This window comes from Vespa velutina, chromosome 11 (assembly GCF_912470025.1).
Source record: "Vespa velutina chromosome 11, iVesVel2.1, whole genome shotgun sequence".
In the NCBI taxonomy this organism is placed as follows: domain Eukaryota; kingdom Metazoa; phylum Arthropoda; class Insecta; order Hymenoptera; family Vespidae; genus Vespa; species Vespa velutina.
In genome coordinates, this window is record NC_062198.1 from 7,568,688 (window position 1) to 7,584,768 (window position 16,081).

The 16,081-nt window shown below is 36.1% G+C and overlaps 2 protein-coding genes across 4 annotated transcripts; one reads left to right on the forward strand and one right to left on the reverse strand.

The window, feature by feature from the left end:
• The first annotated feature begins 896 nt into the window (after positions 1 to 896).
• Positions 897 to 14,824, forward strand: LOC124952966 (dual specificity protein phosphatase 15). Of its 3 annotated transcripts, none has more exons than XM_047503689.1 (8): positions 897 to 1,131; positions 5,531 to 5,994; positions 8,038 to 8,154; positions 8,248 to 8,372; positions 8,444 to 8,615; positions 8,930 to 9,108; positions 9,265 to 9,462; positions 9,793 to 14,824. In XM_047503689.1, the coding sequence occupies exons 2-8, from the start codon at positions 5,974 to 5,976 to the stop codon at positions 10,028 to 10,030; spliced, it is 1,050 nt and encodes a 349-aa protein (XP_047359645.1). In that variant the 5' UTR covers positions 897 to 1,131; positions 5,531 to 5,973; the 3' UTR covers positions 10,031 to 14,824. The 3 variants fall into 3 exon arrangements, with proteins under 3 accessions (XP_047359645.1, XP_047359643.1, XP_047359644.1); XM_047503687.1 differs by lacking the exon at positions 897 to 1,131 and adding an exon at positions 1,683 to 2,444 and having other exon boundaries at positions 5,123 to 5,994; XM_047503688.1 differs by lacking the exon at positions 897 to 1,131 and adding an exon at positions 1,683 to 2,444.
• LOC124952975 (ER membrane protein complex subunit 8) lies at positions 14,702 to 16,075 on the reverse strand. The gene is made up of 5 exons (XM_047503707.1): positions 15,701 to 16,075; positions 15,411 to 15,487; positions 15,254 to 15,323; positions 15,091 to 15,185; positions 14,702 to 15,016 (listed from the first exon to the last, which is right to left on the reverse strand). Exons 1-5 carry the CDS (start codon positions 15,908 to 15,910, stop codon positions 14,845 to 14,847), a joined length of 624 nt encoding a protein of 207 aa, XP_047359663.1. The 5' UTR covers positions 15,911 to 16,075; the 3' UTR covers positions 14,702 to 14,844.
• Positions 16,076 to 16,081: the final 6 nt, after the last annotated feature.

Sequence of the window (16,081 nt, forward strand, 5' to 3'; positions counted from 1 at the left end):
ATAAAGAGCCCGATCATGCCAATCATTATTATCCTACCTTCTCGCTAACTTTATTTGCATAAGAATGCCGGTTGGTGATAGTAGCTGCATTCGTAGATATTTTTACGAACGCTGTCACGCCTCGAAACTTGTTTATCGTGACGCACTCGAACGGGCAGACAGAAACCTCTCCACGTTAATCTCTCCTTCGTAATTCTTATTCTGTAACTTTAGCGTTAAGTTCCAAATTGGAACGATATTGAACTATATCGTTGATTATAATGACTCGATGCTTTGCTTTAAAAAATTATCAGCGACCGATTGGTCGGTCTTTTTTTAAATAAATGACAGCGCTCGTATATACGAGAATGATCATTTTTGCTTACCTATTTGTCACGTAAAATATGTTATTTCGCATACGATTAATAAGGTAACATTAATACGGATAATAAGGTAACATTAATAAACGAAGGTTTTCGTTACATACGGATACGGTCACGTAATTCTCTTAAAATCTAATAGAATACGCGGTCTTTTCGTCGATGAAATGCGCAGAAAGAAGCACGAGGAGTGAGCAAAGGAGTGACGGAGTGAGAAAGAGTTAAAGAAAGAGAGAACGAGTCTAGAAGTATATGGAGAGGCGCTTGTTTTAGCACAGTAAAGTGGGTCTCCGTGCTTCTAGTGCTACCGGATAGAAATAGTGGAAGAAGAGAAAGAGGAGGAGGATGAAAGGAAAAAAGAAAAAAAAGAAAAAACAAAAATAAAAAAGAAAAAGAGAGAAGAAAAGAAATTCTCTCTTATGAGTATTCTCTACCTCTTACGAATTTCATATACGTATTGCATCGCTTTCACCGTACAGAAGTGAAAGAGAAATATTTATGCCGCTTTGAATCAAACAATCTTTTTGTTCGTCTAGGTATTCATCTACGACTAAGAATCCGTCAAGAGATTAAACGGATATCGAATCGACGCGTGGCTTTAGAACAAAAGGAGAAATGTACGCTCTCCTAAAGGCTTTTCATCGATAAGAATTCATGTGAAAATTTACAAAGACGGATATATATCTAGAAGAGAACCAAAAGCCGTCGTTACGTTAGCAAGTAGTAAATATATGATGGAAAGAGAAAAAGAACAACTGATCGCGTATTGATTGTAAAGAAAAGAAAAAAGAGATATTAGTGTAAGAGAAAAAGAGAGAAAAAGAGAGCAGGATGTAGCGAGCGTTCATTCAGAGGTTGCGCGAGTATAGCGGTCGTCCCATTTTCTATCAGCATTCCATTACTCTGCGAACGTAGCCCAGTTAGCTGTATTCGTTGACTGGCCCTAGTAGACCAGATTTACGGTTTGTGGAGCAGGGTCGGGGGTAGTATAGAGGACGAGGAGGGTAGTGGGGTTGGATAGTTCTTTATCGAGCGGCGCCTGCGCGAGGACAACCCGAGCTACAGCGATGTACGTTGGACAGTTTGTCCCGTCCTCGAGCGCTCCACCCCTACGTTTCTTCGCACATTATACACCCCTCCACCTGTTCAGTATGCCGATCCACGACTTTGCGACTTACCACATAACCACCGGAGACACAGACCAATGCCGGCAACATGAAATTCTTCGCGACGAGGACCTAATCAGTTTTCCTCTCTCTCTCTCTCTCTCTCTCTCTCTCTCTCTCTCTCTCTCTCTCTCTCTCTCTCTCCCTCCCTCTCTCTCTCTCTCTCTCTCTCACTCTCACTCTCACTCTTCTATTAGACAATAGACCATAATCATTTCATTCGATTGGGGTTCGTTAATCGTGATCTCGTTAATTGATTTGACCAACGCTTCTCATGTTTTACATAAATTTCCTACTTAGTAAAGTTTTTTTCAGCTGTCAGAAAATTTGTAAAATTCCCTTCTTTTTATCGTGAAGATTTATCTTTGAAAGATGTAATTCCTATACGGATATTTAATGATTTTCATTGGTATTCACCGAGAATCGTTTCGGATTTTGCTATTCGTTTGGTCGTTCAAGGTAAATTAGAAAGGACGTGTATAAAATGCGAATTTGTTCTTCGTTACCTCCTCCCCACCACGTGGCCCTTGCCGTTGCCCCTTTCACGGTTTGATGTTTCCCCTTCTACCGACGCACACAAATACACCCTCCCACCCACACACTCACACACACTCACACACACACACACACACATACACAAACACTCTCTCTCTTTCTCTCGCGGACGCCTTTACGCTGCTCCCAACCTGACAGTGTCCCTGTATCCTCGCAACACTCCTTCCTATACGGTGAGCGGGATAGTTTTCGCACGACGCGCCCTTCCATCAAAGCTACCGAACGAGGAAAGTACGGCTAAGCCATTTCTATCGTCGTCCGTCATTAGTGCACGGATCGTGTGTTATCAATCATCGGATCCGTGTCGTGCCGACGAGATGTGATTTGCAGGATCTATGACGGGAAAAATACTTCTTTTGGAACGGTGAATACCAGACGAATGAGGAGCATTGCTTTTTACTCTTCTTTTTCTTCTATTTCCTTTGCCAGTAAGAAGGAGAGCATGATTGTGCGCCTATTTCGTGCCAAAATATGTGATAGGACAACTCCGTTCTATTTTTCCTATTTCTTCTTTTTGACATGTACCAGTCTGGATCAATTAGGGTGATTTCTTACATGTACCAGTCTGGATCAATCAGTGGGGTGATTTCTTACAATTTTTCTAAGATACTTCCGCTTTATCGATAAGGGGAACGATTTCGTGATGTTTCTCGTTATCGTGACGCGGAAGGATTGCATTTGAGAGATAAAATAAGCAATGGCGTGTGAAACCGTAAAGAAGTCGGCCGGATTGAGATTCTCGCTTCTAATTTTATCACTTTGTTTGAAACAAATTCGAAATAACGTTTGACACCTTCGTTTATGAATTTATCAAGGAAACTATCGAATATTTAATAGATTGTTATTACGTCTATTAAATCGTGACGATGAAATTCGACTAATGCGCGCATCATTGTCAGTAATTATTAGCATGTTGATAGCATAGTAACGCTTCATTACTGGAATATAAGAATGTCTGATATATTCGAATTGAGACAATGATGACCATCATTGATCATCACGTTTACGAATATAGTGATACTTTTTACCGGTCAAGTTAATTGGTATCGTTTGTTATTTGCAAAATTATTAATAAAAAAACTTAAATGGATGCCTCGATCGCAAGAGCGCGAATGCAATTGTCAGGCACATTTCACAGAACATCCGAACGTTCAGGGATTTTTTAACGGCGACGCTTTATCCTTTCGATCTTTAGCAAATAGTCTCGTTTATACGCGAGCTATCACTTTCAAGGAACACTGGTTGTACACACGTTATCGGCACCCTTGCTTTTGCCCTGACTATTCATTCGATCGTGACGTTTTGTGGAAAGAAAAAGTTTTTTTTTTAAATTTAAAAATAATCTCTTTATTGGACTATATTCGTTACGTTCAAATTGTCCAATAAAATCACATTCACGAAAAATCGTGATATTTGAATTCTCGGTTAAATCTGAAAATTGTATCGCGGGATCACGATTGAATATATGCAATCGCTTATGTATGCTTTCTTATAAAAGGATGGCATTACCCGTTTACAATTTTCTCATTAACGTCGCATAATTAATTTCATTCGGTTTCAGGGATGCGAAGACTCGTGATACGCATGGTAAAACTCCGCCTCGTCGTACCGTCATGTCTCTTTTTTATTTCTATTTTCACTCGGATTCTTTCTCATTGTACACGGTAGATTGAAAATCAATTTAAACGTCATTAAAAAGTCTTCACCGTTTATCGCATTTCGTTGCACCGCAAATGGTTTTAATTAAATACCTATGGATTTGTTTATCTTAATAATAGATATGACTAATTCAATGAAAAGAAAAATTATTAAAAATTACTTTAATGTCTAAAAAGACAGGGACTCGCTGTTATTGTGGTTTTGTACAAATGATCGTCTTCCTACTAACTTGTAAACATATTTCGTGTCGTGGCGTACGATAGGAAAACACGTTTACTTCTTCACGATACATTGCGCATAAATCGATGTTAAATTTTTCTCGAATCGTACCAATATCCAACGCACATGCCAACATTCCTGTTGTATTTAAAAATTATATTTGTATATATGTACATGGAAATGAGATCGCAAATAGAAATAAATTGGCGAAAAGTCGGGCTTCCGGTACTCGAAATTTAGGAAAGTTTATGGCAAGCATCGTCGATGCCCGCAATGCTTTACGCTTTAGCACAGTTTCTAAAGATATCGACAGCACGGATTCCAAGTTCGAAAAATTTGGAAATATCTACGATCAATACGTTCGTGAAAACACTCGTCATATAATACGTATATACATATAACATAATGTAAAGAAAAAGATATCTCGCTAAATTAAAGTAGGTTGGCACGTTTCCAAGTAAATCGTCTGTCGTCAATGCCGCGTAATTTATTTTATCGATTTGACTGTAATCGATATTATTGCAGTACGTCGTTCAAATGAAACTCGTTCTTTTTTTTCCTTTTTGTTTTTTTCTTATTCCTTGCGTCCACGCTTCTTCTCTTTCATCCCATTTTTCTTCTTTCTCATAGGATTTAGATCAGACATTAGCTTTCATCTCTTGCCTCTTTGATCCTATATCTCTTGTCTTTCGTGACTATGTCTCTATGTCAAACGTTTACAATCAGTTTTATTCACATTTTCGTCTTAAAATATAAATCCCTCGTTGATTGTAAATAAGTGTGTATTCCCTTGGGAAGAGCCACTTTCGAACGTTTACATTTATTCAAAGGCTAAATACTCTTGTGGATTCGTGAAAAAAAAAAAAAAAAAAAGAAAGGAGGGTAAACGCGAAAAGACGGATCGATATTTCGATTGCACACGATATGTGTACGACAAAAAAGAAGAAAAATAAAAGATATTCCTAGGATTCAATGAATCTTTTTCTCTGGTATCCGAATAATTTGGAGAATTTCTCAAACGTTTTTATGCTTTCGCTGAAAGTTTTTATTCTCATTAAAAAGTTTATTTTTGGATCATCTAAGCGTTTCTTTCTCTTTTATTTTTTCTTTGCTTTCTATCTTCGTCTCTCTCCAACTTTGGCTTACTTCTCATTCATCTGACAGAGGCAAGCAGAGGGACGAAGAGGAACGGTTGGTCTTTAATCATGCTCGCTCGTTGAAAAAAAGCGCTTCGAGAGGAGATAGCTACAGCAAGGGAGGTGGGTTGGGACAGATATACAAAAGGAAATTCTGAACCTGTGCTTTCCAGCTTCCAGTCAGCGAATGAATTTCTCTGTGAACGGAATGTATCTCTTTCGCTCGTTGGTCAATTTTCTTCTTACATAAAGTCGATTTATAAGCGCTACCGAGATCGCGACCAAGCCTTCCGAGCGTCGCTTCGAAGAACGAAAGATAGATATATATATATATACATATACATAGAGAGAGAGAGAGAGAGAGAGAGAGAGAGAGAAAAGATAGAAATAGAAACAATACTCAGCTAGAAAAATAACCCATGACGAATCATGATAGCGCGAGGACCATCAGAGAAAATAGTTCGGGGAGATGGCTTCTGCCGATCCGGCAGACTTTCGATATCATTAAGAACAACTCGAAAATTTAAAATTCGATTTTAACGTTCGACCGTCTCATAAAATACTCAGAAGAGGCTAAGAAGAAAAACGGGAAGAGATTAAATATCGTCGATTCGTGCGATTCGCCAGCAAAATACGAGCTTATGTGTTGGTGATGTGTTGGTCGAGGATAGTGCTTCAGGAACAATGCGATCTTCGCGATAACGAGGATCAAATCGGTTCGTCGGAGAGAAAGAGAGAGTTAAAGGGGCTGAGGACTCCCTGGGAGGCTGAAAAAGTAAGTCCTGGGGAAGCGGATTCTTGCGATTAAAGGCGATAAACTCTCTTGTTATAATACGATATAACATTGAGGACGACGGTGTTTTATCCAACGTAGACAACATGGGGAATGGCATGAATAAGGTGAGATAATAATAAAATTTTAATTTTTAAAAGACAAAAATCATACAAGCGAGGTATCTACGTATATACATACAGGAGGTTGAAAGATCAAGAGTATTTGTACTTTGAAGTATAGGTACTTTTACATAAAATGTCGCTTTTCATTTGCTTCATTTAAGTGAGGTAATTAGTATTAGCTACCTGCCGCGGTCGGTCTCCTGAAAAGAAATGCAAATCAATATAAAGTGACATTCGAGCTCGTGCTTTTCAAACTGGACATACATTACGAATATGCTGTTTTATTCAGAAACGTTCTGGGAAAGGAAGCAGAAAGTGAATGAGTCAGTAGTCAACGAGAGAGAGAGAGAGAGAGAGAGAGAGAGAGAGAGAGAGAGAGAGAGAGAGAGAGAGAGAGAGAGAGAAGGAGAAACTTGTTTATTACATTGTTAAATATGTAACACGAGATAATACTTTTCGAAGCTAGGTATATGTCGCTTCTCAAAGCGACTTGGATTATAGTAATCGTAATAATCTGACAACGCGGTTCAACAAGTAATGCAATCAGCCGCGAAATATGATGGAAAATGGTGCGGAATTACGTGTCGCAGGCATACAATATCCTTGGGTGGAAAATGTTCAGTGCGATACATTGTAAAATAAACGAGGACGCTAGAGAAAACGGGTCGACGATCTAATCAATGAAAAAAGCGGTTACGGTCGAGTGGTCGAAGCATGATTTTTATATAAAGAAAAACAGTGCTTGTCAAAATAAAAATTAGAAGCAACCGAACAACCTATGGCCAATTAATTATTCCCACTCTCTCGACGATACTTTAATAAATGCATCGTTCGAGCTCCTTCGTGCCGATGAATTTCACTGACGTCCTTTTGCTTTAACCCTGAAATTTCTTTGACATAGTTCGCGAAAATATGTTGACGTATCGTGCGCAAAACGAAAGCCACGAGTTCTCAAAACACTTCTATTACATACTATGTATAGTATTGTGTTAACTGACGAATATCGTTGGCAAACTTCCAATCGAACGCAATGCTCGTTCGATCTTTAAATTTTACACACACACACAAAAATTGGTCCAATTATCTTTTTGTTATAACGATTGACAGACATTTAATCATCCTTATTAAATATCAAATACATCCTCCCTTATTTTTATATCATTTAATTCCAAAGAATCGTTCGAACTTTAAAAAAGGATTTTCTTTCGTTGCTAATGCAATGAGATACAAAACAAGACATTTTATCGTTTCTATTAGGAAAAAAATAAAGATTTAATATAAATATGTTTTATTTCTACAATAAGGAGGTATCATTAAATCCTTTCAATTAGTTGTCACATCTATAGCTCTTTGTAAAAGTGCATTATGAAGAAGAAAATTTACATACTTTGCCTTCCTATACATTTAGTAATTTATCTAATGTGAAAAATCTTTACGTAGTTTATATATTATTAAAGCATTACAATAAATGCTGTACTATTTTTCTTTTTTACGATCGCGTGTCACAATTGATATATTTTGATTTCTGATATATATCTATACGATAACGTAGCAATACGCAATTATTTTATTCGAATGGTATAATCAATAAAAATATACAACACGCTAAAGATCTAAGATCTTTTTTATTTTCTTTTTCTTTTTTTTCAATGTGTCATTATTCGTCGCGTGCAGACGTCAATTAATAAAGTTTCTTGGCAAAATTTTGACAAGTACCCTTGTAAAATCGCCTTGTGGTAAGAAAAAAGTTCGAAGTAGGGCATCAAACTTTTTCTAGTATATACGATAGGTATATCGTATATACTTATTAATCTTTTCTTATTAATCTTCTTAAAATTATATAATATTTTATAATATTTGTTGATAGCATCTATGGGAATTCTGAAGCGATGTGTCACGCATACTATGACGATAAAGAGTAGAGATGTATTGCGATTTAAAAATCATTTACATTTGTTCGGTCGTTAAAAATGTCATGACACGAGTACGAGCTAACTTTTACTAATATATTCATTATTAATTTCTACCTTTGTAATGTGTGTGTAGGTGCTTCCTGGCCTTTACGTTGGTAATTATCAGGACAGTAAGGACGCAGATCAACTGGAAAGGTTCGAGATAACTCATATCCTGGCGATTCACGACACGGCTCGTCGATTACATTCTGTAAGTTATCGTCTAAAGATAAATGATAAGCGTTTCGGTATTAATTATTTATGAAATAAAATAAAACAAAGAGAGAGATGTATTTTCTTTCAGAATAAGCATTACTTATGCATCTTAGCCGCCGATAGGCCGGATCAGAATTTATCGCAATATTTTTCTCTCTGTAACGATTTCATCCACGCTGCTCGTTTGCGCGGTGGCAATGTTCTAATACATTGGTGCGTTTTTAATTATATTTGGAGAAAAGAGCTACTTGCAAACAAGCACGATAAGATACTATCCCTTTTAGCCTGGCGGGCATGTCGAGAAGTGTGACGGTCGCAGTCGCCTATATCATGAGCACCACAAATCTATCCTGGAAGGAGGCACTTAAGGTCGTGAGAGTAGGTCGTTCTATCGCCAACCCAAACGCTGGCTTTCAACAACAGCTCGAGGACTTTGAATCGAGCCGTCTTCAGGAGGTACGTTCACATACAAGGAAATCTTGTTGATATTTCGGAGAATAACGGAGACATTGAGAATTTGCATTACAAATTGCCCCTTAAAAAATGGAAGTACAAAGGAATACGAAGTGGAAATACAATAATATCGCCTTTCTTCAAGTCAAGTTTCATAATAAGAAGTTTTTCCTCGCTTACAAATTGAACGATTCAAGTTTCTATTTTAATTTTCCTAAGAAACGTATCATATGATTTACAAAAATAAATCTCTTAATATTAATTCTTATAAAATTTGCAAACTTGCATACGACGTAATCGTTTAATTTGATCCACAGGAACGACGAAGATTGAAAGAACGATTTCCTAGTCTCGCACTCGCAGAGTCCGACGCGGAAGCATGTAGAGCCACTCTTAAAAATTACGAGGCGTTGGTGCAAGCACGAGAAGTTTGCGAAGGCAAATGTGCTATGGGCCGACCTTGTCCCACTGGTCTCTGCCGTCAACCGTCCAAGAGGTAAATACCCTGTATTCCTATATTTATCTACTGTGGCTGCTTATAAAGTCAAAGTAATAAGTGCTTCGTATGATCATTTGAAATAAAAATTGATTGAATCATTTGATCGTCGAGCAATAGAGTACTTACAAACCAAATTTCATCTCTCTTTCAAAGGACTCCCAGAAGACGATCGTCCTCCAGTAGTTCCGGAAATTTGACACCTGGTAGAACACCACCACAAACGCCAAGAATGCTTCCATCCGCACCACCCTCGCCAGCTCTACCTAGATCAGCTAGCGTTATGTCTACTACTCGGCCAAGAAGCGGTCCAGCAGGTTTACATTCTTACACCGGATCTGCGCCTCCCTCCAGGTAATTCACAATCTTGTATTTTTTAATGTCCCGCGCCTGAAAGCAGAACGCACTTCGTACTTCGTCGATAACGTTGCTTCCGAGCGCTATCTATCGATAAAAACTTATTTGATTCTTCATGATAGGCAACAGGATACACCGTGCGTGTATTAGTGCGTTGCCTATTAAAAAGAATCGACAAAAATTTCATATCAATGATGGAACGCGCAACCCACGATTATATAAGATTTATTAATTCATAAATTATCTCGTTATCTATAAACATGTCAAGAGTACAATGGCAATGAAATTCATCGTAAGACATTAATGTGAGAAAATCTATATTCATAGGGCCGTTTCGAGGGTGGATTTATCAGCTGCCGTAGCTTGCAGTAGCAGTAATACGAATTTAGCTGCCGTTGGCAGGTCCATCACACTTTCCGGTAGTAACTGGAGATTAACAGCGGGATCAGCACCGACCACACCAAGGCCGACACCTCCGGTATCGCCTCAACGATGGCCGAGGCGACTCTCCCGGCAAACACCACAATTACCTGTACCATCGGAAGCTCATTCCTCGATGACGTAGCAGCACAACAAGATCACTCTTTTCAGTCTTCTGGAATGAAGCCGAGAAACATCATCCATGAGAGAAACGGTGCAGATCTCTTCAACTTGTATTCAAGACGCTTTGTCTTGAATTTCTTCTCTTCCTTGACAAGTTTTTCCTTCTGTCTCTCTCTCTCTTTCTCTCTCTCTCTCTCTCTCTCTCTCTCTTTCTTTCTTTCTTTCTTTCTTTCTTAATTTTAAGGTGGCTGCTTCACGATCGTCAAGTAAGACCATGGGAAATATTAGGACTGATACTGCTTTTTTTAAAATAGGTCTAATAATAATCCGCCAATCTGCGATCGTTTCTGCATCTCCGCTTCACCTCGAATTCGGTGTATACTTACTACTTATTGGGTTAATCAGTCGCCTTATACGATGTCAATGAGTAATATGACATCCCGCGGCCAAGAGGCAGAAAAACGCTGGCTAATTTGTATATCATACGGGTTTAACGGGTCGAGAGTATTTATGTTGGTAATTCGCGAGATTGATAATACATTGATGGGAAAAAAAAAAACTTTGACCGATTTTGTACGTTTGTAAAATCATTAATCGTCGTGGTATCGGTACGAAAGAGAAAAAAACTCAATGAGTCGAGTAAAAAAGTAAGAAGATTTTACTCGAAAGAAAATTTTTCTGATAAGTAAACATACGATGAGAATTCGAAGGAAATTCTGGAAGCAAAGTGTGATATGTTGTTTTATCACGTTATCCCATCACCAATTTTGTTCGCAACCGTCCAAATAATTGTTGGCTTTGTAGCAGGATCGCGCTATTTATCGCGAATCGCTGTTGACACTCAGAAAAGTATACATATAAACATGTGTATATATATATATATATACATATACACATGGCTGAGTGTCATGTTGTTACGAGGGGTTTTCAAAGAGAATAATACGTAGTTATATGTAGATTAACGAAAAAAATATATATATACATACATACATACATACATACATACATACATACATACATACATACATACATACATACATACATACATACATACATACATACACACATACATATATATATATATATATATATATTGTAAAATATATATATATATATATTTCACAAGCACACGCACGATTTACAAGTAATGATTGATATATAATGAAAAGAGGAAAAAAAAGTAGGACAAAATTTGGCATGCGTGTTTTAAAGACTCGCTCAAATTTATTTATTAAATGATTCTTTTCTCTTTATCTTACAAATAGTCTCTCATCGTTGCGTTTGCAATTATCGAAATTTCTTTTTCCTATAAATTTAGAAGAAAAACAATGATTAAAGAGGAAACGTACAGACTACTTTCTCGTTCTTAACAATCACGTATTAACAAATACATACATAAATATGTATCCGCCGATTTAAATACCGGATACTGGCTGTTATATTAGTTGTAATATTTTGTAATAACACCGAATATATTATTGTTTTCATAGAAACTTGCGTATTCGCTAAGTGAATAAGATGAACGCGAAAGTAAAGACGGCGTAAAGCGATGTTTTTATCCAAGCAATCACTGTGTACTTAGGGCAATTAATTCCACTGTGCTGCGATGACACTGAAGGAACCAAAAAAAAAGATCGCGTAGACTAGACGATAAATGCAATAAATTGTAATCGTATTTTTGTGCGCCTTTCGAAAATTAGAAAGAACGTTTGATCGTTCTTTCTGCGAAATCTTCATGATACGCTTTCGATTCGAAAAAAGAAAGAAAAAAAGTAAAAGCATCTACTATATCTCTCTGTAATTAATTACTGTCGCGTAAAAATCATATACGACTTTTCCCGTATATAGATATTTAGAAAGTAGTAGGATATCGATGCGTCAGATCGCTTCGAAATCGAAGAGTAACATTCTCGAAGAAGGTTTTCCATCATCTATCAAACATTAAGCATACGAGAATCTGTAGTATACCTCTTATATTTTCACGGACAAGCGGCTTAACTGAAGTAAATATATAATATTAATGCGAGTAGATCGGTGCGATGAATCGCGTAAAAATATTATTGATCGAAATATTTCGTTGTCGGAACGAAAATATACAAGTGAAAAATTAATTGGCCATTATATTAAGAAAATCAAACGAAGAAAACGTGTTAAAAATTCCTACTTGTAAATTCGTATTTATCTAAGAAAAGCTCTTCGAATAATCCGCTTGTTCGAAAGCACAGACAAAACATCCTAAAAAATAACATATTTTACTGTTGCAATATTCTACTTTTTTACAATGCGTTCGTGTGCGTTAATCGCGCGCTATATTTATTACGTACGTAGATGCTCCGTGAAAACTTTATTCGTGTTCTTTGGCAATTTCTGAACGTGTATAATGAAATTTCGAAATTGTAATAAAGAACGAAGAATTGTTGTGTCGAGGATTTATAGAAATATCGATCGGAAGAAGAAAATATCTATTTAACGCAAGTACGTGCGATTTTATTATTAAAAAATATCAAAGTTTAGAAGCAGCACTTGGAAAGGAAAGTTTTCTATAACGAAACCATATAAAATTATATCATTGTTTCATATCAATAGATCGCTGGTCGATAAAAATTTTGAAATCAACATATGTACGCGTTCGTGAGACGGTATCAATTATTTTTTTACGGTTGGTTATAACGTCGGTGATCGAGCGATTCAAAATTCTTGGCGATTCTGATTAATGAAATAACAAAGAACGTCGTTAATGATGTTACATGAAATTTTCAATCTACTGCATTTATTTTTCTATTCTCTCCTCCTCCTCTCGTTGTCATCTATTCACGGAAAATAAATGCATAGAATATATGGAATAATGTTAATTACGATATGAACGATTAAATGCTACGCCCTAACACATAAATTTGTTACTCACATAAAAATGGCTAATTACTAATTAAGATATTCTATGATTTAACTTAGAAATGCTGATCATGATTATTAAGAAATGTAAACGTTACGCATGCAGTTCATTTTCAATAATTCCATTCGAATCGTACTCGTCTCATCAGGAATATACTACTTGACATTATTTCACTGAAATGTAATCTAATCTCTTTTTCGAATTTTGTTTCTAAACGACCATGACACAAATATGAAGTATATTCGAACGACTCTATACCATTCATTATAATGTACAAGTGTGAAGTCTACAATTTTATTTCACGATCGTCCCAACCTGCGAAGTAATCTAAACTGTTCGATTATTATATGTATCGTTTATAGTGAAAGGGAGCGATATATGAAACAAATCGCTCAAATGTGAACAACATTTTTGTTGTGTGAACAACAACTTAACGTTAAATTTATACGTTGTTGATAACTATAAATATGTATGAGATGGGCATATAAAAAATTTTACATACATATATCGACATATACACATACGTCGATCATGCGATCAGCTTACAAAGTCAATCGTTTTAGATATTCATAGATGGACATAAATGCACCGTTGCATTCGTTCAAGTATTTTTGATACATCCGAATAAATCTGTGATGCGTCTTATTTAAACGCACTACATTTCATATCATCGTTCGTCGGTGTTACATCTCGATGAATTGTCTAATGTTAATTGAAAAGTATTATACTCGCATCATTGAAATAGAAATAAAGTTTGAGAAAGCTTAGCACATATGATTTCATAACCATCACTATGAAAAAAAACCTACGTTCGTTCGTTTACCTATACATGTATTAAACCATTTCGAATTTCATCTTAAGTTAATCTTTTCATCCGATAACGTACACGTCTTTCATACATTTTTATAAATCCAGGAGTGTAACAGAGGCAGAGGCAGAGGCAGAGGGAGAGAGAGAGAGAGAGAGAGAGAGAGAGAGAGAGATAGAGAGAGAACGAGTGAAGTACTTTAGTTGGAATGTCACGCGTTTAAACTGAGATATGCAAAATCATACATGCACAAAAGTAAGAAAATACGTGTACGGAGGGATTAAAAGGATTCTAAGGACTAAACTGAAGAAATATGTTTTTTAACATCTGACGAAAAAACGTTCGAAGAAAGATAACTATGCAAGTGCAATCGTTAAAGAAATCGCCAAATTTTGCTAATACTGCATAGTTCAATTCATATCGTATATTATTGGAAGATACTTTTGGCTAGCTTTTAGTCACAGAGCAAAGTTAAAACGTTAAAGCAAAAACATGCAATATTTTTCCATGTGCATTTATAATAAATCTATAAAAATCAACGGAGTGAAGATTTTCGCTTCGTCTAATCGACAATTCGCACGAAACTTTGAAAAAATGTCTGTACCTGAATCTATCCAAAGCCGAATCGCGATCCGTTATACGCTTATAGAAAAAGGGTGTGTGATAAGTTCGAGAGAGAAAAAAAAAAAAAAGAAAATTTTTCTAACTTCACAAAAGGGCATCCGCGTCCCATAAAATGGACTATGATATTCATTTATCATAAAATATTGTCCTTGTACTTCGTTATCGGTCGATACACTACAAAAACTATATCGAAGCTACGAGACAATTAATAAAAATTTGTTCCTGGCACCAAGGCTTTATACCTTGCATTCTTCATTATTCCACCTTTTTGGTCAACATTTTTTTAATTATAACATTTTTCAGTTTTATTTTAATGGATCCAAGTATAATTAGTATATGAAAGGAATTAGTAAAGAAAGCTCGTCATCTAAAAACAAGAAATAGCTGTTTATAAACTCTATGGCATATGTACATTTGTTATTTTATCGAAATTTGATAAGATACAGATGTGATACGGTGTAAGGTACAAATAAAATGATAGTTTTCCAATAGAACACTTTTTTGGTTTCTTCTATTCATGCTCCTCCACAGTTTCATCTATAACTTTATTAAGTTTATGATTTTGCCAATCCAAAGTAATGTTGTCCAGATGATTATCAAAGTCAACAAGATTACGATATTGTTCCCCCTCTAATAAAGAATATAGCGCATCCGTAGGAGCAACTCCTCCTTCATAAAATATGCTGTAAGGAATTAAGCAACCTTTTATATAACATCAAAGATAATTTATAAACGAATATCTTATGGAATATACTACTTGGACTTGTCTTTGAGTTTCCATTTTCCATCCACATACTGTGAGATACGTAACGGGCTTGAGGTCATATTAAGTGTCATCTCTTTATTATCTACCTAGTAAAAAAGCAACGGATAAAATTGGTGTAATGATATAATTGTAATATAAGCATGATCATGCCTACCACAACAAGTACAGCACCACTACAGTTTTCTGCTATTTTATCTGCTATTCTATGAGCTGGTCTGTCTGTACTGTATTGGGAAATAACGATATATTTATTATAGAAAGTAACAAAAAAGATAAACATACACGAGCGGCTATACAAAAGGGATATTTACCTTAAATCATTAATATTTTCATTTGCAAGATAATAACCTGCCAATATTAGACCTTTACTCGTAGCTAGCTGATCCACCTATAACGATTAATTATATCGTTTAAATCAAAACATAAGTCGCTCGAGAATTATAACCTCAAAATATGACACTTAGATTAGGATGAATATTATATGCTACTATTATGATATATGATACGTTACTATTGATACTAATTGATGGTAATAAATACAATGTTTCCTATATGATCTTAAAGGAAATGATTACATAAAAAGTACTCATAAAATACTTACAAGGGTAAGTGCAATTTCCGCCATTGGCGAAACATGTAGACAAATATGAAACAGCGGGATTGCATCTTCGATACGTAATTCCGGGGATTTTCCATCGTTTTTATTTTTTAATCTAGCAAGTAACAAACCATTGATAGCACAATGTGGATACTTCGCAGCGTGCAAGATTATTTTACAATATGCACGAGGAGAAAAGATAACGTCTGCCATTTTCACTGACAACGAACTATATTGCAGAAGATGAACATATGATTACCCACGTCATGCTTTCTCAAATGATTCGCTTTCCTTTTCGCGTCACGTGACTCTCAGCTAACCAATCATCGTATGTTAGGGGCGTCGCAATTTCGTTACCATGGTGATGACACAGCTGATCATCTA

Bases quoted from the DNA above. Each gene is read 5' to 3' on its own strand.
- LOC124952975 (XM_047503707.1), bottom strand. From the start codon at position 15,910: ATGGCAGACGTTATCTTTTCTCCTCGTGCATATTGTAAAATAATCTTG. The intron at 15,488-15,700 runs GTAAGTATTTTA...TAATCGTTATAG, and splicing joins CGGAAATTGCACTTACCCTT to GTGGATCAGCTAGCTACGAG. The intron at 15,186-15,253 runs GTAGGCATGATC...CTTTTTTACTAG, and splicing joins GTGGTGCTGTACTTGTTGTG to GTAGATAATAAAGAGATGAC.
- LOC124952966 (XM_047503689.1), top strand. From the start codon at position 5,974: ATGGGGAATGGCATGAATAAG. The intron at 8,373-8,443 runs GTGCGTTTTTAA...TATCCCTTTTAG, and splicing joins GGCAATGTTCTAATACATTG to CCTGGCGGGCATGTCGAGAA. The intron at 9,463-9,792 runs GTAATTCACAAT...CTATATTCATAG, and splicing joins GGATCTGCGCCTCCCTCCAG to GGCCGTTTCGAGGGTGGATT.